Source organism: Ammospiza nelsoni, chromosome 6 (genome assembly GCF_027579445.1).
Source record: "Ammospiza nelsoni isolate bAmmNel1 chromosome 6, bAmmNel1.pri, whole genome shotgun sequence".
NCBI classification, from domain to species: Eukaryota; Metazoa; Chordata; class Aves; order Passeriformes; family Passerellidae; genus Ammospiza; species Ammospiza nelsoni.
This window is the reverse complement of record NC_080638.1, coordinates 41350267-41377926: the sequence shown is the minus strand read 5'-3', so window position 1 is coordinate 41377926 and position 27660 is coordinate 41350267. Positions and strand designations below refer to the sequence as shown.

Genomic DNA, 27660 nt, shown 5'->3' with positions numbered 1-27660 from the left:
TCTCACAGCAGGAAATGAGTAAATAATTCTAGTGGATGCATTGGTGTTTGGTACTAAACCCACTGTGCCTGGTAACCCAGAACAGGCTCCCATTGCTCTCGAATTGGAGCTCACCCTAGCTGGAAATCCCCTGGGTGCTCTTGCCTCTCAACCAGCTCCCCTGCACTTGTGGTATCTGGCTGCTGCCCCAGGGCCTCAGGCCAGCAGGGCCATGCAGCCTCTCCTGGCAGAGGCTGAGCCTGCCTGGAGGTCTGTCCAACTCTCTGAACACCAGGCCACATGTGGTATGGGGTGACCCAAAGCACCAGGGCTGCTCCAGATGCTGAAGTGACTTTTCTTTCACCAGCTGTATGCTGTAACTTCTGCTCCAAGTACAAGCACACCCCTTTCAGTTTTGTATTTCACTGCAGAGAGAGACCCCATCTCTTCCATGCCCCAGTGGGGAGGAAAGTGCAGACCTCTGGGCTGCTTTGGATCTCTAATGTCTCTCTGGCTACAGCATGACATCCAACTCCCTCTGAGCTCTGGCTGAACTCGCCCTTCTAGAACATTGGTGACTGGACTCATACACAGTATTCCTGTTTAGTTTTATTCTTCTTCATATCTTTACAGAAAATGGCACATAAATCACAGATGCTGGATGACTAGAAGTTGTTACAGCTCCATATCTCAAACACCTCAATACTGAATTATTTTCTCACTGTATATACATTATTTACACTCCATGGGCTATCATCTAACACGTCAAACGATCGGGGGACAAAGACAAACAGGTTGGATGCCTGGGCTTAACCTCTGATGGAAGAGAAACAGTAGCTCTGGGGAAAGGGTGCTCACAGCTGAAAGCAGGACAGAAAGGGTCACCTGGAAATCACTGTCCTACGGCTTTCAGAGGGGGAATAGTGCTTTACTGGGATGGGAAGGTGATGGTACCATGGAGTGAGTTTGGCTGTGTGGGTCTGCATGTGCTCCTGTGGGATGTATGTACACGTTACAGGGTGTGTCAGGCTGGATGTGCATGGCTGTCATTCCCTTTAACACTCAGAGGGTGCACTGGACAAATTTAATTCAATAAATACATTAGGTGGATGTTGTTGTCTCACCTGGAATAATGTATTCAATAAATAAATTCACCATTCATCCCCTCTGCAGGGGTGTAGGGTTTTGGTGTTTGGTGCAGAGTCAGACCCAGCCCTGCAGGACCCAGTGAAATGGGCTGGGATCAGCTCAGGGTGCCAGGTGGGACCAGGGTGTCGTGCCTGTGGGCTAAACCTGCCTCTCCCTGCCAAAGAGAGGCAAACCATAACTGCTCTTTAACTGCAGTCCCTTCCCTGCAGACCTTAGTGCTGGGCAGGGAGAGACGGGTGGAAGATGCAAACCGCCCTAGATGGATGGTGATCGTTTCATGCAAGCTCTGCCATGGGTTTGTCCTGCTGCAGCCTGGGCCACAGGCAGAGGTGATGGCCAGCAGAAGGTGACGTGTCTGCCTGGGGCACAGTGGGACAGGGCACAAGAGGAAGGGCCTGGGCAGCACTGGGCAGAGCTGTGCACCAAGGAGAGGTGTGGCAGCAGGGAATAGGCTTGCTTCAGGAAGGCCAATGGGGTTTGGGGCTGCAGCAGAAGGAGAAAGCCCCAGAGCCAGGTGTGAGGCTGAAGGGACCAGAGCCTTAGTGTCATTGGTGGCAGTGATGATGTGACACTTCCCAGTTCCCCAAAAGGAAGGGGTGGGGGGTGAGGAAGGCCTGGTGGGGTGGAGGAGCGAGGGGCAGGGGTATGCTCAAGGGGAGCAGGCGGTGGGCACCCCTGCCAGGCAGCCCCAAACAGAGACCAGGGCCCCTCTCCCTGGCAGGGGTGGCCAGGGATGCCTGGCAGTCCAAGGGGGAACATGGCCCCCAGAGGACACAATGTCTGTCGGGGCTGGCTTCTGCCACCTCTGTTGCCCCTAGATCAGCTTCTCCTCCTTCTGCGATGAGTTCAGCTTCTCCGTCTGTCTCTCATCCTCTGCCACGGCCGCCTCCTCCCCTGTCTCTGGCTTCCTGCCTGGGGCTGGGCTGTCCCCGGCAATGGTCCCCAGGACTTTGGTGCTGTGCTCCTGAGCTTTGGCCCTGAGGGCAGCAATGCTGTTTTCTCTCAGTTCCTCCTGGGAAATGGTGGTTTTGGGATCAGGACCCCTTTCTTCCTTGTCACCTTTGTCAAGCTTGGGCAGGGCCTGGCGCTCCACCTCTGTCTTCCTCCCCGCCTCAGCCGCTGCCTCCAGAGACTTTTTGTGCATCCCTAAAAAGAATTGTTGGTATTCGGGTTTAGAAAAGCGCCTGGGCATGGGAAAGCCATCTTGAACTGAAAACAGCAAAGATAAAGAGAGGCCAGAATTAAGGAAAAGCAGAAACCCTTGCTTCACACAGCAGTCATGGCGAGCCACTCACTCTGGCCCCCGCACAAGGGCAGCCCAGCATCTGTGGACTGTGGCTGGTCCCAAAGGTCTATAATTACTCTCCCCTTCATTTCTCTCTGTGAACCTGAAGCTAACTTGTTCCTGCATGGAGATGAGGGTCTCAGACAGCAGCATAGCTGCCTGAGCTTCACCGAGGTTGGGGAGGGAGATCCCTCATTAGGAGGGATATTTTTATTTCTGTATCAAACCACAAACACCCTTCTGCCTCTCTCTGTTTCACGGGGACAGAAGGACAGGACAGCCCATTGTCAAGATGCCAGGTACTAGTTTTGGGGCAGAACCAGCCTGGAAGGTCAGAAAGATGGAAGCAAAGAGCAGGAGTGTGACAGCGTAGCTGCTACTTCCATGTCTGCACAGAAAACCAAGCGAAACTTGGGCAAAGACAGAGCATTTGGGAGTCTTAGCACCCTATCCAACATCACAGGGCTGGAGGAGTGAGACTGGGATGACCTCCTGCCTTGGGCAAGGATTGGAGCCCCTGCTCCAGAGCTGGGCATGAAATATGCTTGAGCCACGGGAAGGGAAGGGAAGGGAAGGGAAGGGAAGGGAAGGGAAGGGAAGGGAAGGGAAGGGAAGGGAAGGGAAGGGAAGGGAAGGGAAGGGAAGGGAAGGGAAGGGAAGGGAAGGGAAGGGAAGGGAAGGGAAGGGAAGGGAAGGGAAGGGAAGGGAAGGGAAGGGAAGGGAAGGGAAGGGAAGGGAAGGTCAGCACCAGCCTGAGTGTGTGGGCAAATTTGTTTCCAGCCAGATTCTGGAGGTCATGATCCAAGGTCCAGCAGAAATTTGGTGGAACTCTATTGACAAGGGTCATTGGCAGGTGGAGGCATTGAGGGTGGCAGGATGGGGGGACCTTGCCCTGCTGCCCCTCACCTATTTTCAACACAACTCTGATTTCTTCCCTGCATCCCCCTGTCTCTACCCATTTGCTATCCCCCATGAAGTTGGCTGGTCTCTTACCCAGGAGCCAAGGGGCACAGGACTCCATGATGCCATCCTTGGCAGACTTGAGGATGGACTCAGGCAGCGGGATGGAGTGACGCACCATGGCACCGTAGAGCCCGTACTCAGCCATCACACTGCTCCTGCCCCAGCACTTCTCCCTCTTCCGCCATTTGGCCCGGCGGTTCTGGAACCAAACCTGGAGCGAGCAACAAGGAGGGACACAGGTTTTGTGCATGGAGAAGGTGTGCCAGGCCCTTTCCCACATGGGAACATGCACGTACTTCTGCAGCATGATGAAAGCAGGTGGGTGGATGTTTATCCCAAAGGCAATACAACCTCTGCCACCATGCAACAGACATTGGGTATCTCTCCCTCCCTCCCTTGAAGGAGTGGAGAGGGCCAAGTGTGAAAGCAGGTCCCATCCCTCTCCACAGGATGTAATTAATTTGCCATTGCAACGTCTTTTTTCTAGTGGCTTTTGGCTCTCGTGCCTGGGATTTTCTTTTATTATTTGCTGTGTGTCTGAGCAGCGATACAGGGCTGCAGGCAGTGGTGCCTGCAGGGAGGGCTGGGATGGGGGCGGATGCTCGAAAGAAGGGGGAAGCTGCTCTGTGCGCTTTGCCCTGAATTCCCAGTTTGAAAAACCCCTCATCTTCTCAGAAAATTGGCAGAATAATCTCTGAGCTGTGACCTGGGGGGCAGTGAGCAGAGAGGCAGGCAGCAATGGCAGGGAGGGGGTGATACTCGCAGAAATCTATTAGTGCTCTCTCTCCGATTTCCATTCCTCTTGTCTCCCTCACCCTCCTCCCTCCCCGGCTCCCCTCCCTTCTCCCCCCCTGCGCAGAGGCATCAGCTTTAGATGAAAAATTGCTTGAGGTCTATTCAGAAGGAGGCAAAGGAAGAGTCAGCCCCAGGGGCAGCCCAGGCCTGATTGAAAAATAAGTTAATTTCAGTTTGAATCGATGGGCCTCAGGCACTGAAATATCACGGGAAATTAAAGCAGCTGGTCCCCGGGGAACCACGCCATTGACCTGCGCTAATTAATGCCATGGAGTTACCAGGCCCCTCTCCGAGAGGCAGTCCCTCCCTCCCGGTGGACACCCCAAACACCTCCTCATTTAACTAATTAGACTCACAGAAAATTGGGTGTTAATTTGTTTAGGATTTTTTTTTCTTTTCTATTTTTTCCCTCCCTTTCCCGGAAAGTACACGGCGGAATGGAAATGAATGTCGGGGTCTCGCTGGCAGATGGATGCTCGGGGTCACTCCGCAATCTTCTCCGACTTGATTGCTTGATTAGGTCGTTAGCACATTAAAAAAAAAAATTGCTTGCCGTCTGGCGCTGGCCTGATGAGTGGGATGAGGCGGGAATCGCCTGGGTAATTTATCTTTTTATACTGCAAAGAATTTGATTTCAATCTGCAGATATATGGAGGTGCCTTTGACACCTGTTTAACATTACAGAGCTGACAGCTTAACCCTCTCTTGTCCCCACTACTCGCAGCTGTGGGGGACTCAAGCTGCAGTGGGGGGCACCGGGGTTCTGTGCCAGTCCCCCAGCTCTGCCATGGGGACCATAACACTGATGCCACTGAGTGATCTCAGGTGGCAAGGCAATATCATCTCTTCTACCAGTGCAGAGGAGAACTGCCCAGCACTGAAACCTTATGGTAGGGACAGAGCTGCAGGGTGGGCAGGTGGGTGGCTTGCTAGCACGGATGACAGCCACTGCTGGCCATTCCCAGGAGCCCAGCCAGCCTGCTCCCCCAGACAGCTCTGTGGAATGGGTGGGTGGTGGTCCCACTGGCTGTGATCTCAGCTTCTCCCAGCAGAAGACACTCTGTGCATGTCAGAGAGGATTTTACCAGGCAAAAGGGGGCTTCACCACATGTCACCTCCTCTGCATGATGAACGGTGTGATTTACGCTTTCATACTGCCCCTCTGTAACCCCTGGACCGGGGAGGGTTGCAAATCCTCCAGGGCCTAAGCAAAGACCCCAGGAATGCAGAGCTTCCTCTCTTCTCCCTCTCCTCCATGCCTGTGTGAAACATGGGTTTGCTTGGCTGTGCAGCCAGCAGGACGCTGGCAGAGGGTCTGCAATCCTCCCATTCCCAGAGCACAGGGTGCAGAGCTGCAGGGGCCTCTTTACCGATGCTTTTACCACTTGCCCTTTCTCTACCCTCCTACCCTGATGCCTCTATCATATTCCTGCCTGCCTCAAGCTCCTCTTCCTTTTCCCTGGCTGGGTCTCAGCCTGGCCCAGCACTGCCCACTGCCACAAACCCTGCTACCCTGGAGCATCCCCTTTTCCATGGCAGTGTTAAACCTGCTACCCTGGAGCATCCCCTTTTCCATGGCAGTGTTTTAAACCTGCTACCCTGGAGCATCCCCTTTTCCATGGCAGTGTTTTAAACCTGCTACCGTGGAGCATCCCCTTTTCCATGGCAGTGTTTTAAACCTGCTACCCTGGAGCATCCCCTTTTCCATGGCGGTGGAAATGCTGGAGGCAGCAGAAGCTTTGCCAGCTGGCAGCCCAATTTTGACTAGAGCTGGTAGAAAATCTTCAATCAAAAAATGCTGATTCAATCACACAGGAAAAACTGTGTCCAGCCAGTGGAAGTGTAATCAAAATTATCTATAGCTTTCTTCTGAATGCTGTATTTTAATCTCAGCTGCCTAAGACATGCAAAATCTATGCATTAAAGCCAAATGAGAAAATCAAAATTGCATCAACATCTCAGTAAGATCATTCTGAGGTTTCCAAAACTAATTTTTGTTATTTGATGGGAATTTCCTCCAGGTTTTGATTAGGAAAAATGAAAGTTTGAAATCCCAGAATGTTTAGCAGAGCAGAAATCAGGAAGACTGACAATCTAGGTTTAATACTAGGAACCATATCTTCATCTGAGTCATGAAGTGAAACCAGTGGTGCTCAATACTGTGTATTGCTGGGATCAGATCCCAGTCAAGCATCTCTGTCACAAGCTCATTCTGAGGAACATTGAGTGACGAGCTCCAGCATGACACTGGCAGTCCTCATGCCATTTCAAATCGGCAGGATTGTCCCCTGTGTCCTGTTTCCATGATTTTGTCCTCATTCAGATGGCTCCATCAGTGGGGCTTTCATTTACAAGAAGATCTCAGTGATTTCTTCAAATTTATCAATGTGCTGCCAAAATTTTCACATGCCTTGATTCTGAGCTGAATTACACAGTGATTTAGTAACTCAGAGCTATTTTCAGCTGTGTTGGCACATCAGGCACAACATCCAAATATGCAGTTATTTAGTATTGGCCCCTCACTTTTCCAGGAGAGGGTTTCCCCCTTAGACTTTATTGACCTTACACATCTCTTGTGGTTTTGGCATTCTTTGGCTGCTTATTGTTCTTTCTTGGATATATCTACTCTACAGCTTCCTCTGACTGTGTAAGATTTGGTCTGCCTCCAACAATGTCTAGGTTTGTCCACATTTCCTCTTTCCCCTTCCCACCCTGAGGATTGGCTCAGCTTTGTGAAATGCTTTACTGGCCTTGCTCTGTACCCTGCACCTTCCTTCTCACTTGTTCTCATCTGGGTCTCTGTTGCACAGCCCAGGCTATGGTGAAAGGACTGTGCTTCTGCTTCCACACCTCATGGGCAGTGGTGAAACCTTCTGATTGATTTTAGATTGAAGTATGTCACATGTTTGTGCAAAGCTGCCACAATGTGATGTGCAGAGGTGTCTTTTGGACCAATGTGTTACACCCCAAAAAGTTTCACACCTCTATTTTCACACAAACACCCTTTGTGAAATCTGGCAAACAGCTCCAGGAAGCCTGTTCTCCAAAAGTGAACAATGGAGAAAAATGCACAGGTTTGTCTTGCAGTAGTATTGCGAAAAGTAGGAATGTTTCTGACTTAAATCATCACCTAACACTCACCTCCAGTGCCCACTGCCCAAAGCAATAAAAGTTCAGGCACTCTGTACTTGACTATAGAGTTGCAAGGGTTTTGGAGTGGGAATTTTGGAGTCAAGACTGGCAAGGATAATCTCAACAGTTTCCTCCTCTGAATCACAGATGACAACTGATACTTCTCCAGATTATTGATGATGCAGAAGAGCAAATTGGAGGAGGAGAAATCTCTCATTTTGCAAGGGGACATAATACTTGACACATCCTTGTTATCCACATTCATCATATTAGTTTGTTTACCAAATCAGTGTCTGAAACATTGTCTGCTGAAGAGAGAAATCTCCCTGAGGTTAGCCATAATTCAGAAATCTGAATTAGTGAAGGGATATTTTAAAACATCTGTGGAATTCCTGTGTATTGTTTCTGGTTTTTTCAACCTAAAATTTTCCACTGGTAACACTCATTTTCTTGGCAGCTACTTTCCAAGCTAGGGTAAAAAGACAGGAGAATTTATATTGTGTCACAGGGCTTGCAAGGGTTGCAGGATGAAGAGAGAGGCGAGAATGTTGACCTCATGTTCAGAAGGCTTGATTTATTATTTTATGATATATATTACATTATTACTATGCTAAAAGAAATAGAAGGAAAAGTTCTCAGAAGGCTAGCTAAGCTAAGAATAGAAAAGGAATGAATAACAAAGGGCTGTGTCTCAGCAGAGAGTGAGACCCAGCTCTGCCGTGAGTGGTCAGTAAATCCAAACATCCACCCGAGACCAATCATGGAATCACCTGTTGCATTCCACAGCAGCAGATAACCATTGTTTACATTTTGTTGCTGAGGCCACAGCTTCTCAGAAGGGGGAAAAAATCCTAAAGAAAGGATTTTTATGAAAAGATGTCTGTGACAATATTGGATTTTTTTTTCTTATCAGTATAAATATATATATCTTTTCCCTGCCCAAGCATTCCTCATCTATTAAAGGAAAATTCCAGGCTTGAGAATTGTGAAATTTTGCTTCAACCGAGGTCTCGTCCTGCCTGTGACGGAGCATTCCAAGAGGGCGTTTCAAGGAGCGCGGTTTGTGGAGCACAAGCCCGGAGCAGCACAAGCCGAGTGTCCGCCAGATGGCCACAGGCAGGGCCCGCCGCGCCCGCGGACACACGGACACGGACACACGGACACGGACACACGGACACACGGACACACGGACACGGACACACGGACACGGACACACGGACACACGGACACACGGACACACGGACACACGGACACATGGACACACGGACACACGGACATGGACACACGGACACGGACACACGGACACGGACACACGGACACACGGACACATGGACACACGGACACACGGACACGGACACACGGATACACGGACACGGACACACGGACACACGGACACACGGATACACGGACACGGACACACGGACACGGACACACGGACACACGGACACACGGACACGGACACACGGACACCGCGTGCCTGTGCCGGGCTGCAGGAGCAGCTGCGCACAGCTGTGGCAAACAGCCCCGAAGGAAGGAAGGAAGGAAGGAAGGGAGGGCAGAGCCCCAATGCCCCGTAAGGCGCTGGGAGCGGTGCCCAGTGCCCGGTGTGCCCTCTCTTTGTCCGGCACTTCCCTGCCCGAGGCGCTCCGGGGCATCGAGCCAACACCTCCGGGATCTGCCCTCCCCGGCCGGGGCTGTTGGTACCTCAGTGCCCAGCTTCTCCTGACAAATACACCTCTCCCTTTCTACCCTGACCAACCCAAGACTTAACAATGATAGTGCTCAAAATTAAAATCTCCTCTGGTAAAACAGTGATGTCCTCACCCTCATATCAGACAGGACCTGTAGCCCTGGCTGGGTTCAGTCTGAAGATGTGAACACTGCAGAGAATGGCCTCATATCTTGCTTGGAACACGTCCCCACCAATACCAGGGCTGTGTAACAGACTGCCATGAGAGCATGAGCTCTGACTGTGCCCTGGGGCTTCCTCCAATCCCTCTGTTTTAGCAATCACTACAGAAAAGCCTCCTGACTGCTGGTGGAGACTGCAGCACCTGTGTAAGCCTGGAAACAGTTTATTGCTGTCTTTTCAAATGTAACGTCAAAGTTATTGGTACTGTTTATGGTGACATCACTTTCTATGGCAGGTGTAAAGTGGTTATGAAGTTAAATGAGAGCAGTAAAGGTTGCACATGGGCTGCATGGCTGATCAAAGGACGCATCATCCCTCCTCTTGCTAAACACTGGGAAAGAGCTTGCTGAATTCACTTTAGAAAGGACTATTCCTATACATAACATAGCAAGAGCCCTTCTGATAAAAGCTGGAGTTGTGTCCAACCCACTTGGCTAACAGGTCCAACCAGAGGTACAAGATGAGCTGTGATACAGTGCTCATCCCTCTTGAGTGAAGACACAATGATGCATCATGCTTGGGTCCCCTCTAAGCTAAAAGAGTAACAGGGCACTCATTGAATATGGGCTTAATGAGCACACAGCAAAAATGTGCATGGTATTACCATGCCACCAGTCCTACAGGCTACTCCTGTCTCTGAATCCTGCTCTTAAAAGCACTACATGGGCCAAGAATAACTGTTTGTTGCAATTTATCTGACTTATGCAACCAAAGCTATAAAATCCCTCTTCACTAGGAAACATGTCTTAAACTGTGTTCCTTTGGTAAATCTGGGGTTTTCACCTGGCCTCACGGGCAACATTTTTTCACTTCCTGTAACCTTTCAAAGGCAAAGAGCTTCATTTGCTGCAGGGATCCCATCTTCCCCAAAGGAAAACGAGTGTGCACACGACGTGCAGGGTCAGCATGGTGAGATCAGTGGTTCAGCACACACTCAGTCTGTGTGTGCATCACATCTGCACAGCAAATGCATCTCTGAGACACTGACTTCACCACGGCCACACTGTGATTCCAGCTGACCAGTAGCTTCGCTGGCACTACAGAATAGGCTCCCATATGCTGGGACCTGGCAGATCAACACCCAAATTCCTCTTTTCCTAACATGCTGAGTGAAAAACAAGAAAAACATCAGGGTCATAGAAGCATGATAGTCACAAGAAAGCTGACAAGAGTGCAGTCATCATCCTAATCCACAGAAACCCAGGGAGACATTTGTCATTGTCACAAACGGTGATAGTGCACATCCATCCTTTAGGTGATCACAGTACCTGACTCCATTAACCAAGCTGCTATCCTGCCTGAATTATTTCATTTTGCCTTCTTTTCCCCCACTAACACTGCTCTGCAGGTCCTCTAGCACAGAGAAAACCTTAGCATAGATCTTCATAAACACCTGTAAGTAATGCACTCTGTAATCGTGCAGGGACACACCACATTATCACTTTCATGCTAGAGAAGGTGAGCCAGGACAGCCAGAGGAGAAATGTCACATCCCCCTCACAATGCCTTTCAATGGGCCCTGAAATCAGACCATGGGATGCCAGCATTCCCCTGAGGCTGTGGAGCACTGCCTGTGCTCTGGGACTGCCCCCTGCATGCCAGCAGCAGCTCCCTGGTGCCCTGCCCAGACCCTGAGCAAGGGGCAAAGGTGCTCTCTGACCTGCTCCAGAAAAACACACAGGCACCAGAGGCTGTGCACCAGCAAGAGATGATGTCTGCAGTACTGCTGTGCCCACTACTCCCTGAGACAGGGCTCAAGCCTCACAGGTATGGGGACAGTCTGCAAAGTCCCCAAGCACCCTTGAACATTAGCTGGAAGATATCTATACAAACAGGACATTTTGTAAAATGCTGTAAGATGTAATCAGTTTCTGTGCACCAGCTTGGGGGGGCCTTCAGCACTCTACTCCTACCATGTGTCTGCTCCTGGCTCTACTGTTCCTCAGCTCTGTGTATCCTTAACCTTTGTTGGGTAATTCACAACTCCAGGGGTTTTCACATGACAATCTTCCAGCTGCAGAACTGATTCTGCAGGCACTGGCTGCTGCTGTGCCACTGACACCTGCAGCCAACACTTGGGCACAGCATAGCTGATGGTGTGACCTGCAGAGCTGGTGACATGCAGGCTGGCCAGGAACGCTGCTCACACCAGGACAGCACAGTCCCAGGTGTCTCCCTTAGCTGTCACTTAGACTCTGAGCCTTGATCTCAGTCATGGTCATCATATAAGCTGAAGAAGTTGATCCAGTGAAATAACAAATGGCAGTGGTTGTCGTGACAGTGATGGGGCACTCTGAGTTGGAAGGCTGGCAGTGAAGGGACCCAGAGATGTCAGAAAGATGTGATGGACATCAAGCAAGTTGTCTTGGAATGGACATCACTGGCACGTCTGGCTATGACAGGAATTCCTCATGCATGTTCACATGGATGGGATGGCTAGATCCTCCCAAGAATTTTTTTCTCAAGGACACTCACAGCTCAGCCCTCCCTCTGGACGAGCCAAGCAGTGTCTTTAGAAAGGAAAGGGTAGCACAATGAAATTGTGCTGCCATGTGGGTCCCCAAGCTGCAGGTGACCCAGGCTGGTGGGCAGCCTGTCTGTGCTGGCCTGCCCGAGCAGCACAGGCAGGGGCTGACCTGGCCTGGCCAGGGGCTGCTGCTCGTCCACCTTGGAGCAGGTCAGCCACAGCAGCCAGGCACAAGTCAGTCACCAGGGAAGGAACTTAACCCCTATGGTTGTGAGTGTGCAACATGCATGGCATGAGCGTTTATGTAACTCACAGAAAGGCAACCAGTGCTTGGCTTGCATTCCCCTGCTACAATTTTGAGGAGAAGGCTGCAGCTGAGAGCTCTAATAACTGTGGGAGCCATAGTTTCAGCTCTGCCTTTGCTCAGACATTTGGGACCCTACCAGCTACCTGCTGAGAGAGAAAGTAGGGAGCAAATGCTCCTCACACTGGGCAGGTCCTAAACTGAACACCTCTCACTGCTCCTCCCAGGACAGTAACACTCAGGGTAGACAGAAGAGCACCCAATGCTTTTCACAGCCTCCAATAAAGCACCCTCTGGAAATCATCTTTGTCGTAAGATACTGCAGAAACAGTTTGTTTCAGTGCTCAGTTCCTCTTTTCTGCTCCACAGAAGGACCTGCAGCCTCATGCACGTGGAGATTGAGGCTCTTGGTGTGTCTGCTGAGGACTGGACTGCTCTGCAGTGCCTGGGCAAAACCCAGCTCACAGAAAACCCACAGAGAAGGGCAATGAAAAGGAGAGCAGGTTTGTGCTTCCAGAGAAGAATCAGAAGAACTTGTTGAGATCTATCAGGGTAAAACAAAAACACTACAGAGAGAAATAGATCCATTAAGAAATACAGGGAAGAGTAAATTAACTGAGTGTCTAAAGTGCCTGTGTTATTGAACTGTTAGAAAAATCTCTATTCAAAGCCAGGAAAGTAGGAAAACTTTGTAATAAAGGGTCATTAAAGGAAAACATGAACAGAACCATCAGCTGTTTCCTCTGCCCGGTGTCATAAGGCTGGAGAGGAATTAACTACTGGAATTGCTGGGATGACCAATTATTTTTAAAAATCAGACGTGAAAAACTGCAGTGGTATCAGAAGAGAGAAAAGAAAGTTCATAATTAATTAAAGAAGTGAATACAAGTGCTCCCAGCACAGGGATTTGGGATGGTATTTCCAGAAGAGCTAAGTGACCGAGGAACTGCATGCCTAAGCTAACTCAGAGAAGTGTTAGCCTTAAACTACTGTTGTTGAGACCAAGAAAATGGGGGGATGAATGCAGGGAAGAGTTGTCCCAGCCTGGCATCATGCCTGCAGAGCTATTCCTGATTCTCTTGGACATGATGGGGAAGGCCTTTACCAATGCACTCCAGAGAAATGGGCTTCAGGATGCCCATTTTTCCTGCCTATCTTTCCTCTCACAGGGAACTCGTGTGACCCAATGCTTGCAGGTGTCAGATCCTCGCTGAGAGTGTCTCCAAACCATGGAGAGAACAAGCAGAGTAAAGGCCCCTGTTTTCCTCCCAGTTCTGTGCAAAAACATATCAAATTCCCAGTCCCTTATCCTGGGACAGCCATAAACATCTCGTAAGAACAGAGCAGAAGGCAAGAAGAGGCAAGTTTGGTTTTATTTGGTTTTTTGTTTCATTTAGAAAATTGATCAGTGACTAAAGCAACTCAGGGACTGAACATAGAGGGATAAAGCAGTACCTGGGTAAAGAAAATATTCATAACTCTATACCTTCACCTCTCCACCAAAAGGACCTTTTAAAACTGCACCTAGCAGCCCCAGCTGTAGCAGGGTAAAATCCCACAAGATAAGCAGGAATCTACATGGTCTAGCAACAAGCAGGAGAGCCCCCACTTCATTAAGCTAAAGTGTCATTCCCAGCCCTCCATTTTCCTTCTTTTCTCCTACCACATTTTCTTTCTCTGTCCAAAAGCATGTAGTGTAAGACTTTTCAGACAAGAATCCCTTCGGAAAACTTGCCTGGGCCCCTGCTCTTGCCCATCACCCAACCCCTCTGTTTGCAGCTCTGGTAATTAACTTGTAAACGAAGTTCTAGCACATGGGCTGAAAACAGGCCATAGATAAAGGGTAATGAAAACAATCCATTAGAGAAAGGGCCAAATTAAACAACTCTTAATTGAAAAATGGAAATGAATATGAATTTAGATCAACTAAACAAGCATGTTATTGAAGAGGCAGAAAAGTGGATGAACTCCTAACATACCAATTAAAGACATGGAGGCAGAGATGCACCATATGCCATGAGAAAAACTCATAATAATATTCTCAGTGAGCCACTAAGTTTGATTAGTTTTATTACTCTCACTTGTGTACTTTCTACATTTCTAGAAGCATAGGGGAAGTTTATGACACTTATCTGGTATCACAGAGCCATGGCTTGCCCCAGTGCTCATGAGTTATTGGCAAGGGTAGCCAGCGCTAGCTGCTCAACTCTATTTCATTATTAACTCTTTGCAGGGCTCTTAAAATGTATATATTTTGAAACAGTTGGCTCACACAGCAGCAACACTTTGGCTTGTCCTTCACCTTGGTAATCTACCTCCAGCAGCCCTACCCAGTGTGGCATTTCCTTCCAGCCACGTGGTCCCCAGGAATGTGCTGTACAGAGGTACCCCTTGGAGCCCACTGGCACTGTGCCTCATGCTGGCCTTGCTCTGTTCCATGTGGGACAGTCACCCAAAATTTTAACAGAAGTATACAGGTCCTCACTTCTTGGAGAGCTAGTGATAAGCTTAGAAAAGCCACAATCCCACTCTCTGCAGCACTGAGTAATGCTTTGGCTGCATTTCCAGCACACACTCAGCAAAGGTCACCAGCTGCATGGAGCAATCACAGCATTCCATCCTTACACCCTGGGACTCAGACTACACCTCAGCACTCTGCAACCAGCAGGAAAATCTGGCAGGAGGGGGAGAAGCCAGGGCTGCTAAAGCTGCATAAAACTAATTTTTCCTTCATGCTTTCTGTCATGTTTCTTGAGGGGGCTCCTGGGTTCACTCCTGAGCTCACACTCAGTGCAGTACAGGCTCCTCAGGCCTTGTCAAATTATCTTCATCTCTAAACAGGGAACCGTTTTGCAAAACTGAAGGAAGGTAAGCCTCTGTCCTTGCAAAATACCCTTGGTACTTGCTTCCCTCTAAATGATTACTCCTTCTGATTCCTCCATCCCTGTTCAGCTCCTAAAGGCCTCACAGTGATACTGAAATGTGTTAATCTGGTAGCTAAACCAATACTTTTTCAATTAGAGATTTAATTGACCTTGTTTTGTTTTTAGCCAAAATTGGCCTCTTAGCTGCCTGACAAAGCTTGCTGGATGCACAGACAATCCCCACTCTTCACACAGCACCAGCCTCTTCTTGGGATTCCTTTTGCTTATGTGAGCAATTTCATTTGTCCCAAGAATTGTCATCCAATAATTACCATGCCCCTTTTAACAGCAAGAACTGACAATTTTTAGCAGTTTTATTACCTTTTCTTAATTGATTACTTCCCTTAAAAGGTGACTCTAATGTCCCTACAATAGCAGTCAGGATCTTATTTTTTTGAAGCACTGATTAATCAATTTGTTTGATTAATAGGAGACATACTTTAAGGACAAACATACAAAATCATTTCAATAATCCCCAAATCAAACTGTTACTGAACTTTCATTTTGTAACTACTCAGTTTAAAGTTTGGAACTGTTATGTATGAATAAATTCACTAGGGATAACTTATCTAAAATCTACATGTTACCATTAAGAGATTTGTTATGAGAAAAAGCAATTTAAGTCAGATGTCACAGTATTTGTCAGCCTCAGGACATTTTTAATACTTCATAATGTTTATTAAGGATATACTTCCCCACAGGAATCTACTTACCTCTCTTGGATTTTACAGAACAGCCTGGGTTTATTCCCATACTGGCACTTCAATTCATATGAATATTCTTTCAAATACATTGATTAATGTGGTCTGTCTTGCAAAATGGCCACAGTGACATCTGATGTGACTTGTGCATAGTATCTCACTATTATAAAAAATTATTTTCCCATGCTGCCCAATGGGAGGATGCTCATTTTCCTTCCAGGAGCGGCCAGCTCAGTGTGGGAGTAAAACACACACAGTGTGTGTCTGCCTTGGGGAAAAAATACACTTTCATATCCTCTTTAAATGGAGGGTTTGAATATTTTTTTCCTATATTCAATGTTCTCTTAAACCAGTAACTTTCTGGCCTCTGATGGCTATTTGTAGTGTTCTGCTGAAGGCTTTATCTGCAAACAGTTCCTATATATCATTCCTTCAATTGCCCTCTTTGAATTTCACTTTCACATCAAATTTCGTAGGTGATTTACTTTCTCTTTGACTAATACCTCCTGAGAAATGATTCCATGAATGAAAATAAGGGGTAGACATCAGTCTTAGGTGAGGATCCAGTGGGAAACCACATGAAATGCTGTAGAAGTCCACAACATATGATGCTCACAATATTAGAAAACACTTTCATTAATGACCTACAGGAGGGAGAGAGCATTGCTGAAAGATGAGAGGAGCCACAAGCTGCAATGAAAATGCAAAACTATAGAGCTCCCTCAGGCAGCTGGAAACTCATGCAAGGAAAAAAAATGTGATGATGTGAAATTATAAATATTATGAAGATGGGAGTAAAGGTTCATTGTAAGCTGTCTCTTCCAAGGAGCATTAAATGATGCCAAGAGATTCAAAGCAAGATCTACTGCACTCAGGCAGTTCTGCTGCACAACCTCTTGCCATGGGATATTAAGAAATTTACATGCATTCAAGATGCCAGGAGACTGACAAAGTGCTCAGTATCACTGGAGAGCTACCCTGTGTGGCACCCGCCTCTCACCACTGTCAGAGCTGGTAGGACTGGTTTTATGCTGGTCAGCCAAAGGTAACAAAATATGAAACCCAGAACACTGAAGGGAAAATCCTGAGCATAAAATAAAATATGTCTAAAAGAAGTTTGAAGCAGCTGAATTAGATAAATGTAAATAAATAAGGAAGCAAGCAGACCAGTGCTAATGCAAGACTATTTTTGCAAAGGCCCCCAAGTCCAGCTGAGCTGCTGTGAGCACACCCAGCATGCAGCTGTAGGCATGGGGTCCCTTACCTCCAGGAAGGCTGACAGACAGGATGGCTTCATGTAAGAGCAACCACATGATTAAGAGATGAGCATGTGATTTATGAAGGATAATTTAAGGAAAGATCCTTGCAACTTACTTAAGCAATGATGAAAACCAAAAGTGACCAGGGGAAGAAATATCTTACATTTATTCAAGGAGCATGAACTTTATAACCAAGGGGAAATAATTAGGCTTGTAACAAAAAGGCCCAAAGTTGAAAAGGAATATGAGGTAAAATATCAAGAAGTATGATCAAATTTGGGAATCACCTTGCCATGGCTTGTCACACACAAAAAATATTGACAAGGAGATTTCATAGAATGTGTGGTAAGGGACAGTGGATTGCTGACCTGTTGGAAAGAACAGTGGTGCTCAGGACTCCTCTGCGAGCCTGATGCTCACCCTGGCAATGTGCTCAACAGGTGCTACAGAAATTCTGTTATTTCTCATTATTTCCTCTTTCATGGCCCGCAAAACTGTTATTCACAATCACTTTTTTTCTGGAATACACGTGCCACTAGCTACACCTGATGTTGAGAACAGCCATACCTTGGGGTGCTTCTGCTGCCCAAGGCTAACGTGATCTCAAGAGCAGAGGGGTCACAGTAAGGAGAACTCCTAGGTTAAAAAGCTGCAATACAGGAAGAGTAAGCAGTTGCTCATTAGCCAACTGCAGAATGACATGGCAGACCAGTCAGGGGCAGCTAAGATGCTTTTCCTGCTATTTAATTTCCAAATCAGTTAAAATACTCAGGGTGTTCCAGGTGCTGAGGCCCTACAAGCTGTGTCAGCTCTACACGGTGTGCCACACACCTGGCACAGAGTGAATCTCTCAGCTCTGGCCAGAGAAATGGGGCCCCTGGAATTCAACATACACTGTGCCACTAGAGGAACCTCTTCCTTGGAAAGGTCTTTTATGGGAAATCAAAGGATCTTCTTTCCAGCCCAGCACCAAATTGTGGCTGTGGGCAACAATAAACTCCCAACAATCTCTCCTCTCTTGGCCTGATGTCCTACAGGATCACAAGTGGAGAAGTGACCATCTATCCATTTCACTCCTTCTACAGGCAAAGCATCAGGGCTTGTTTCTCAGAGCAAAGTCCTAATGCATCAGGTAGGATTTGAGATGGTGGGCCATTATTTCTGAAGACTGGTGGAAATCCTGTTAGCACACAGGTTATCTACAAGCTGTTAGATCAGCAGGAGTCCTGCCAGGGCAATGGGATAAGAAGCATGAGCTGCTTTTATTAAAATGTTATTTTTGATTGAGCACAAGAATAATGGTGGTGAGGGGGGCTCAGAACAGAGGGGGAAAAGGCTACACCTTTGTTTTGGAGGATCTTCCTGTCCCTGCACTGGGTCCTACCTCAGCAGCTTCCAGCATCAGTGTTATCCTGCTAAGTGCCCTCTGAGCTGCATTCCAAACCCACAAGGGAGCAGCCTCCTGGGCCATCTCTTCAGCAAAGGAAGAGCAGGAGCTCAAGACACAGCTTGGTGGGTGCTGGGCATGCATGAGGGATGAACAGAAGTAGGAACCAGGGAAACCAGGACCCTCCCAACACCACATGGCACATAGGACAATGTCTCTTGTAGAAACTACTGCGCACCAGTCACAGGGGCCAGCCACTGCCACTGTGTGGAGAACCAGGGCAGGTTAACTTCCAGCCAGACCACAACTCCACCTGCTCAAGGCTTGGCCATTACAGTCCTGTGCCTTGTGTAGAAACCCGGTGGGAGCAAGCCATGGGGTAAAGCGAGGCAAAAGGGGCTGCTGGAGCCCACCCTTGTGAACATCAGTTAGCTCTGTCCAGTGTGCCTCCCACACTGGAAACAGCAGCTGTTGAGTCTTCTCCAGCTTTCTGGCTGTCATGCATGCCAAAGGCTGGTCCTGGCCCAGCCCTGCAGCTCAGGCTGCTCCTTCCTGCTGCAGGATTCCCCACACAGCAGTGATATTCCACACCCCCTTGTTCCACCTCCTCACAGTACCATGACAGGACTGACATGCAGCTAAAACCTTAATGTTAAAAGCTGTTACCTTAATAAAATTTAACAGATTAACAAAAAAAAAAAAAACAAAGAATTATCCCCAGATACTTCCAGGGTAACGTCACTTGAGGAGGCAAATCCAGTCAAAGTGCAGACGTAGTGCAAACATCTCGCTGGGACTCACCCATCATTCCCACACTGCATCCTACCCACAGCTGTAGTAGCTGCCCACGCCATCCCTGGGCATCCTTCTGTGGCCAAAGGAGCAGAGATGAGCCCTTTCCCTTCAGGCATGGTCTCTGGGAGGCTCTCTTCTTGCTTTTACCAAGACCTTGAAACACTGTCATCTTTTCTTGCATGCCTGTTGTCCTTCTCTGATTTAAGATTCCCTCTGTTGCACCCCCCAGACCGCTGGAACCACACACCAGGCACAGCACATGTCGACATGCAGACACCAAATACAAATCTGCCAAGAATATCTGATCTGCCTGCCATCAAAAGCAGGAGAGTGGACAGCCTGGGGAAGTTTATTCAGAAAAATGTCAACCTGCCCATGCCACTACCTTTTCTTCATGGGGGGATGAACATGGCTGAGAGCAGCACAATAGGAGGGTCCAAGAGATGTGATTACCTGTATCCTGTCTTCTGGCAACTCTGTTTTCATGGCCAGCATCTCTCTAGCATACACGTCAGGATAGTGGGCCTCATTGAAGGCCTTTTCCAGCTCCTCCAGTTGATAGGATGTGAAGATTGTCCTGAGGGGAGTAAAACTCTTTGATCAAAACACGAGAAGCAGCAAAGATGATGAAGAGTCAGAGAAATGAACACTGAAAACAGTGAAACCTGGGTGACCGGCTAATACATAGCTTTTCCCCACCTCCTGTGTTTCTGTGCACAAAAGGTCAAGTGCCAGGGTGAAAGGAGAACCAGAAAATGCCAGAAGACAGCATTTTTAACAGTTACAAATCACCTTCCCTTTCAGGGACTTGCGTCTGGAGACAGTGCCCCCCCAGCAGCCAGCACCCGCAGCGATGGCAGCTGATCGGACACTCGTGAGGATCATCACATCCTCTGCATCCCGTCTGGAGAGGTGCTGAGCCCTTCCCCAGCTGCTGGTCCTTAGCCTCTTCAGTCTCCAAGAGCAAATAATCCTTCACCTTGAGTCTCAGTCTTTGGACAAATTCTCCAAATGTTTTCTCCACCCTAACCCACCAATTTTCACCAGTTCTTCCCCATGAGAGCCTGGACCAGCTCCCTTCCTTTGCCTCTCCCCTGGCCGCTTCCACTCCAAAATCTCCTTAGCTGCTCCCTGCCAGTTTGCATTACCCCATTATCCTTTAGAAATCCTCCTGGGCTGCCCTGGGCAGGCAGCAGCCCAACCTGCATCACGCAGCCGTTCTCAGTTTGGGACAACCAAATTGAAAAATCAGCAGCTGGAAAGCCGAGACAGATGAAAGCCCTTCCCTAGCAGATGGATGAGAAGTCTCGGACCACTTCCACTCCCTGCGGGTTAAAACTCCCACCCTTCAACTCCTCCAGTACAAAAAGCACAATTTTAGATAAAAGCTAAAAATACTGCAATGGCAAAAAAACCCCAAAACCCTAAACAACAAACAAACAAAAAACCCCAACCAACCAAAAACCAAAACCAAACCAAAACAAAAAAACTCAACCAAAAAACCAAATCAAACAAAAAAACCCTCAACCAAAAAATCAAGTCAAACAAACAAAAAAAACTCAACCAAAAAACCAAACCAAAATAAAACAATCCTAAACCAAACAACGAATTGCAGCCCTTGTGCAAAGTAAATGTGTAAATTTAGCATCAATCGAAAAAACATGTATCTCCCAGAAAGAAAGAGGAAATAGTCATTTTCTAAAATACATCCAAATTTCAGAAAAGCCTTTCAGTTCCAGAGGGCATTAACAGAAAATATCAGAAATATCCTCCGCTATACAAAATGAAAAGGATGCCACCAGATCGATAGTAATGCTAACAAAAGCAGGATGCAAATGCAAGGGACCTGCCTGCGATCAGACCCTTCTTTAAATTCACTTTTAAATCCATTCTCTTTTCAAACAGTTTTTCTTCAACTCTGACAAATCTGTGAACTCTAGGGACAGCAGAGGCACACTGAATCGTGTATTTTCTCTCTCTGCGACCACAGGAAAAATTATTCCAATTTTGATCCAGTTTAGATTTTAAGCATTCCCCTCCATCTTCCTCCCACAAGAGCTCGGAAGCCGGTCCAGCCTCACCGGCGGGAGGGTTTTGCTGGCATTCCGCTGAAGTTTCCCCTTTTTCCTCATGCCCGGGTAGTCCCCGTCTCTTCTGCAATTCCCAACCCACTGCCCATTCGGTGTTTCTATCCTGCAGCTATTTGCAGGCTATTGGCCAGTCATCTTCCAGCCCTTCCTCGGTACAATTAGAGGTCTTAACTGTTTACAACGTTCAACTACAGACAAATGTTGCAGGTCTGTTTCTGTCTAGAATTGAAAATAAAACAAATCTGAATTTCGTTTCCTATCTCTCATCCAGACCGGGACCTGTGCACCAGTCCCAGCTGTGTTATCGCCCAGCCCCGTCTGGGGTGCAGAGAAAATGAACTCGTTCTTATTCCAGAGCACCCAAAGTCGGAACATTTGCCTGGAGAGGGGTCCGGCTTTGGAAAGCAGCCCTCCAGACCGAGCCTCCTGTTGCACACACAGCAGGATGTCTCCCGGGATAGTCGGTCTCCTTCCACCCCGCATCCTGCTAAGCTTTCACTGGAGCGTCTTTTAATCCACCTTTCCTGCATCGTGGCAGGATTGATTTAATTATTCCTAAATCACCCTCAGTGGATGGTGTTTGGCCTTCCTTTGTCCTGGCGCTCTGGCCGCAGCAATGCCAGAACCCAGCACGGGATTTTTCGTTTCTGTTTATAAAGCGCAAACAAACCAACTCCATTTTAACTGTGGGAGAAGTCAGGCAAAGTCTACTACCCTGACCGTGTTTATAGGAAACCAAATCCTAAAGTGGATCTTCGTTTCCTTAAACAGTTTCCCAGCCTTCTTCAGCTTCTTTGCAGGCTGTCTCTGATTCCCAACTATTTAATCTATTGGCAAAATATTTATTTTTACGTAATAAAATATTTAAATTATTGATAGGAATTCTATCTTGCTGACAGCCAGTATTAAGATTGCTGCATGTGGAGCTGAAAACGGCTTTTATTATTTCTGACAGGTTCATGATTTTCCCTTCCAAACACTGATGATCCGCATTCCACCGCAGCTCCTAGGCTGCACAGGATTGCGACCCGGGATATCTAGACCCGCAGCCAGAAAAAATTAAATAAAATTACACCTGTGGTCGAATCCCCCACTCCCTGTAGGCACTTCCCCGTATCCGATTTATTTTGGACCGGGGAAAAGAATAAGGGGAAGGAGCCGCTGGAGAAGCCGCAGGAGTGCCGGGGCGCTCCGGGGCCGGGATGAATGTTTTGCTCCAGGCCGGAGCGGGCCGGGCTCGCCGCTTCCCCGGGGACTGAGGTGACGGGAGCGGGAGGGGTGGCCGCCGCTGTCTTACCTGTGCCGCCTCTTCTTTCGTTTCTTGCTCTGATTTAGGGAGGATTTGGACATTTTTCGGTCGCTGGAGGAGACATCCTCGGAATCTGCGGAAAGACAGGCAGCGGCTGTGGGCCGGAGCTCGCTCCCCGCCAGAGTCCCCCGGGCAGGGCCAGGCCCGCCGGCTCCGCTCCCTCCGCCGGCTCCGGCCGAAGATTTCGTTGCGATCGCGCCGCGGACGGGGCCCGACGCCGGCTGCTCCTCCAGCGCGGCACCGGCGCCGCTCCCGCTCCGCAGCGGGCAGCTCGGGGCGGTTCGCCCCAGCCAGGGAAGGCTCCGGGCCGGGACCGGGCTCTCGCTCTCGCCTCTCTCCACCAGATTCGTTTGCTGAGGCTGCTGTTGCCTCGCTGCCAGCGCGCTGAGCCCGGCGAGCTCAACCAAACCGTAGGAGAACGGGAAAGCTGCAGCCCCCGCTCCGCGCCGGGCAACCGCGACCGCCTGCCCCAGCCCGGGGATCCCGGACTGCGCCCCGGAAACACCGGAGCGGGGAGGGAGAAACGGAGGTTTACGGAGCTACCAAGCAGCAAAAACAAGCCCCGGGAGGAGCTGCTGCCTATCCGCCGCCCCCGGCTCCCCAGGGATGCCACGGCCCGGGGGTGCTGAGGGCAGGACGCCGCCGCCTTTGCCCCGAAGGAGCAACCGGGGGACGGATCGGGGACCCGTATTTCGATGCGCGCTCCGGTCCCGCTCCAGCCCACGGCGCCGCGCCACCTGCCCGGGCTCGGCCCCGTGCTGCTCGGCCGGCCGTACTGCGGGCGGGGGCGACGGGCACGGCCCGGGACGGGCGCCGCTGCCGGAGGGAGGCCGGGAATCGCCCCCGGAGCCAGGGTCCGGCGCTGCTGCCTGCCTGCCGCTCTGGGCAGACCCGAAGCGGCCGCGGAACGGGGCCTGTAGGCAGAGTTGTGGGAGGCTGCTGCCGTCTAGGAAAAGGATGCCAAAAGACCCCCAATTATCCGGCAAGACGGGGTCGCGGGGGCCGGTCCGACGGGGCTCTGCGCATCCCTAGGCCGGGCGACCGGGGCCGCGCTATCAGACCGCGGCCGCAGCCCCGGACGGGGGAAAATATGGTCCCGCCCGCCCTTCTCCTCATTCTCGGGATCGAAACGAAATCTCCCTTCCACCGCCGAGCAAGCGGCCTCCCGCCGGGACACGGGGTGCGGGCGGCGGCTGGGTGCGGGCGGCGGTGCTGGCGGGGCGCAGCGGCTCCCCGGGGGCCGGGGCCGTGCCTACCTGAGCTGGCCGTCTGGCTGCTGTCCAGCTGCCCGGGGGCCCGGGCCAGCGGCTGCAGGTGGACGCTCTGGGGGTCGGAGAGCACCTCTAGGAAGGTGGGCTGGGTGTAAAAGCCGGGGATGCCGCTGGCGCCCAGCAGCCCCATGCCCACGCCGCCCACCCCGGCGGGACTGAGCACGGAGCGGGCCGCCAGCAGGTGCCCGGCGGGCAGAGAGTCCAGGGCGGCCCGAGGGTGCGACGGCGGCTCCTTGTTCAAGCCCAGGATCTCCTGGATGCCGAAGCCGGTGCAGCGGGGAGGGGTGGGCCCCGAGTTGGACTTGACCCCAGCCGCCGGGGGCGGCGGAGGCAGCGGCGGGGCGGCGGGGGCGGCGGCCGCGCCGTCGGGCTTGGGCTTGCCGGGCAGGCTGGGGGCCAGCGCCGCGCCCGCTTTGCCCGTCATGCTGCGCCCAGCGGTCCCTGGTGCCCGCTCCGGGAATGCCTGGGAGCCCCCGGCTCAGGCCCCTTTTATCCGCCCAGCCGGGAGCCCGAGCGGGGTCAGAGCCGCGCAGCCAATCACAGGGGCCAGCCGCGATTAGGGATGCCAAAAAGCCGCACCGGCGGCGGCGGGGCCGCTGCTCGGCGGGCTGGGGCCGGTGCCCGGCAGCGGACGGGGGCTGCCGCCCGCCCCTGCGCAAAGAGAGGGCGGCCCGGCCCCGCAGGCCCCGGCCCCGCTTCGCCTCCAGCCGTGCTGGGGAGGTGGGGTTAGGAAGGGAGGAAGGGAGGGAGGGAGGGATGGAGGGATGGAGGCATCCCTGCTTTCATAAACACGCACGGCGTGGGGCACCGGCCCTGGAGGAGAGATGCGCAAGGCTTACGTGTAGGGAAACCTCTGCCTCTCCTGCTCATCCCATATTCTGAGATAAATAAGAGGTCAGAAGAGAAATTAGGCCCCACGCAGGTGAGCTAAGAATTAAAACTGAGCAATGTTCCTTGAAAAGACTGAGCTGGAAGATTTGACGTTGGAGAAGTGTTCGGCTCCATGCCATCAGAGGAAGTGAAACGGTTGTTCGGACTCTCTAGACTCCCATGCCCACGAGCAGGGTTTCTGAACCACACAGTTTCCTGTTAACTTGCCTTTTTGCATCTGTGGGCAAGACACCACACACCTCATCCCTGCCAGCATTACCCCAGCCAAAGACACTCAACTAAGAGAAACCACAAGGCTTCCCCTGTTCTGCCCATCCCGAGGCAAGGGGAGCCGCCCCAGCACATGTCCTGCGATAGTGGCCAGCAGGGCTCCTGCAGCCTGCTCATGGGCCAGCTGATCAGCGGGATACCACACTGGGGCTGGGACTGTAGCTCCAGGTCAGCATGGAAAATCCATCCTCTGCCTCAGCTTCGAGGAGAAGCAGCTCCCTATTGCTCCCCTTCTCTGTTTTGCAGGCCTCTGGGGCGGTTCATCAGGATAAATGTCACCAGCCTTCCCATGAAGGGAAACCTGTCCCCAGGGGAAACCTGTCCTCCTGGTCTCTGGAGAAGGCTGTCAGGGCCAGGTGCACGTGAAACAAGGGCAGGGACTCTCTCTGAAATTTGTATTATCCATCCAGGATGGCCACAAGTGTTTTGGATAGCCCGAAGGCCATATCCTGCATACTTTGGAAATCCTGGTTTAGAGTCTTGGCCAGCCAAAGAATTGGGGCTGCTGCAGATGCTGAAAATCATGCCTTCCCTGAGCAAACCAAGGGTACCTCCACTGTGATGGCAGGATTGCTGAGACTGTCTCATGTTAGAGCAGAAAGGTAGTCATGTTCCCAGCCATTATTTTAAAGAAATTCATGTCTCCACAAAGATGGAAATGGTTCAGAAGAAGTGAATGAAGACTGCCAGAGCACTGGGGTGGTCAGCTGCTTTCTAAAGGACAGGAAGCTGGGAGCCAAATGCACTAAGAGTCATTGGAGCAGGTTTCCCCCAGCCCTGGCCCCATCTCACTGTACCTGAGCAAGGCAAGCAAAGCAGCCGTGGGCTGTAGCCAGACTCAGCCTTCAGTCCAGATCACCAGACAAGTTGATGGGGATGAGGCAGCTCCAAGTTCTGGCCATGAAGTCCAGTCCCTGAGTGGGGGTCCGGATCAGTAGGTGCATGGCCTGGTCCAGGCCTGTAGCTCAGGCAGGAGCCAGGAATGAGACCCTCAGTTTAAAAGAGCTGCCAAGCAGAGGAGGGAGGAGCCCCTGCTGGGGGTCCCTCCAGGGCTTTCCCAGCAGCCCCTAGCAGGGCTTTCCTAGCAGCTGCCTGTGTCAGTGAGCTGACCTGGAGCAGCCAGCCTCTCTCCTAGGGTGGGGAGGTTGCACTGTACACCTTGTCAGGGACATATCAGACAATCCTAACACCTCAAACTTTGGTTGTGTCTTGTCTGCATTAGCCAGTTCTTGCTTTGACCTCTGTCCCACCCCATTGGGTCTCCCCAGGTATGGTGTGCAATTTCCTTCCCCAGCATTCATGTGGAGTTACACAACCTGTGCCTCAGCATGACTGGATCTGTTAGGGTAAAAATTCAAGCTATCATCTTGCCAATAAATTATTCAGAACTTTATTATGATTTCTCTTATTCTCAAGTTCTCTGTATACTGATCCAAATTTCTCCAGAAACAGTTCCTCCCCAAACATCTCTGAGGCAGAATGACATTGTGTGGGTTATGTGCCCCAAGCTGCAGTCTGCTGTAGAACTAAACCCACCAGTTATAAAGCACTCTGAAATGTTGTAATACCTCTGTGTGGTGCCAGCATCAGTGTGAGGAGGTGTCCACTGTTGTTCTGCCTGAAGAACTGCCCAGAGCTCACAGAGGGTGTGGATATGCACAGGGGCTGCTTCTCAACTTGAGCCTGTGTTCTGACAGCTCTCTGTGCACCACAATTTCTCTCTTTTTCCTTCAGACCCAGCTCTGCATCCCTGCCCAAGGACAGGTAGAGGGGTGTGGGTTATTTGGGTGTTCTAGCTCGAGCTAGACACAGAGCCCAGTTTGTCAAGCCCATCAGAGTTTATCAGCCTGAGGTCCACTCTACAGCATGTGTCACCTTTATCATTTTTAGCCTCCTTGATGGGTGATTAGAAATAGTTCATACCAAGTTAATGCTCTGACCACTGTCAGGATATAAAGGTATAGACATAGGGGCCTTGCTGATATCTACTGAAGTTTCTTATATATCAGTATTTATTTGTATTACTCAATACCTCTCTAACTAATTTCTGACAATATTTTTACCCTGTCTTGACCAGAAAAAAATCTGGCTTTACATAAGCTTTCCTCAGCTACATGACTCAGATGGTTTCCTGGGGAGAGAAACGTTAGAAACCTTGAATTCTCTCACATTTTTCTGATCCAGCTCATCCTTTTTCCTTTTCCATAGTTCATCTGTCTTATCCTTGGGGTTGAACTTTTCCACTTCTCCCATTTGTTTGCAAATCTATCCTTCATCCAGGCACATATATTGGGCTGACTTGGTTCTTTCTTCAGTCTTAGCTTTACTTCAGCCTTCTCCTGTGTCCTGGAAAACTTGAATCCCAGTAGAAGCAATGTTTGTTGTTAACCCCTTAGTCTCTAAAGAAGTGTCACTTCTTCTCCATTTCTCTTACAGAAGTGTGCTCTTTGCTGCCTCTGTCAGCACTGGGTTCAAAGCTGTCCTTGTCTAGACAAACCTCAGTGGATAAAAGTGCCTTAAAAAAGATGGAGGGCAACTTTTTACATAGGTAGACAGGGAGAGGACAGGAGGGGATGGTTTCAAATGGAATGAGGAGACATTTAGATTAGATGTTAGGAAGAAATTCTTTACTCAGGGAGTAATGAGGCACTGAACAGACTGCTCATAAAATTGAAAGTGTCCAAGGGCAGGCTGCATGGGGCGTAAAGCAACCTGGTCTAGTGGGTGACATCCCCGCTCATGGCAGGGAGGTAAGAACTACATGATCTTTAAGGTTC

General features: G+C 50.1%; 1 protein-coding gene across 1 annotated transcript; it reads right to left on the bottom strand.

Annotated features, from left to right (window-relative positions):
• Positions 1-1942: 1942 nt before the first annotated feature.
• Positions 1943-24146, bottom strand: VSX2 (visual system homeobox 2). The gene is made up of 5 exons (XM_059475227.1): positions 23708-24146; positions 22440-22524; positions 19506-19629; positions 3407-3587; positions 1943-2274 (listed from the first exon to the last, which is right to left on the bottom strand). The coding sequence occupies exons 1-5, from the start codon at positions 24144-24146 to the stop codon at positions 1943-1945; spliced, it is 1161 nt and encodes a 386-aa protein (XP_059331210.1).
• Positions 24147-27660: the final 3514 nt, after the last annotated feature.

What these genes read in the sequence shown, in the direction of transcription:
- VSX2 (XM_059475227.1), bottom strand. Translation starts at nt 24,146, where the DNA reads ATGACGGGCAAAGCGGGCGCGGCGCTGGCCCCCAGCCTGCCCGGCAAG. An exon ending in CAGCCAGACGGCCAGCTCAG is followed by an intron (nt 22,525 to 23,707) that starts GTAGGCACGGCC and finishes GTCTTTCCGCAG; the next exon opens with ATTCCGAGGATGTCTCCTCC. An exon ending in CGAAAGAAGAGGCGGCACAG is followed by an intron (nt 19,630 to 22,439) that starts GTAAGACAGCGG and finishes TACTCCCCTCAG; the next exon opens with GACAATCTTCACATCCTATC.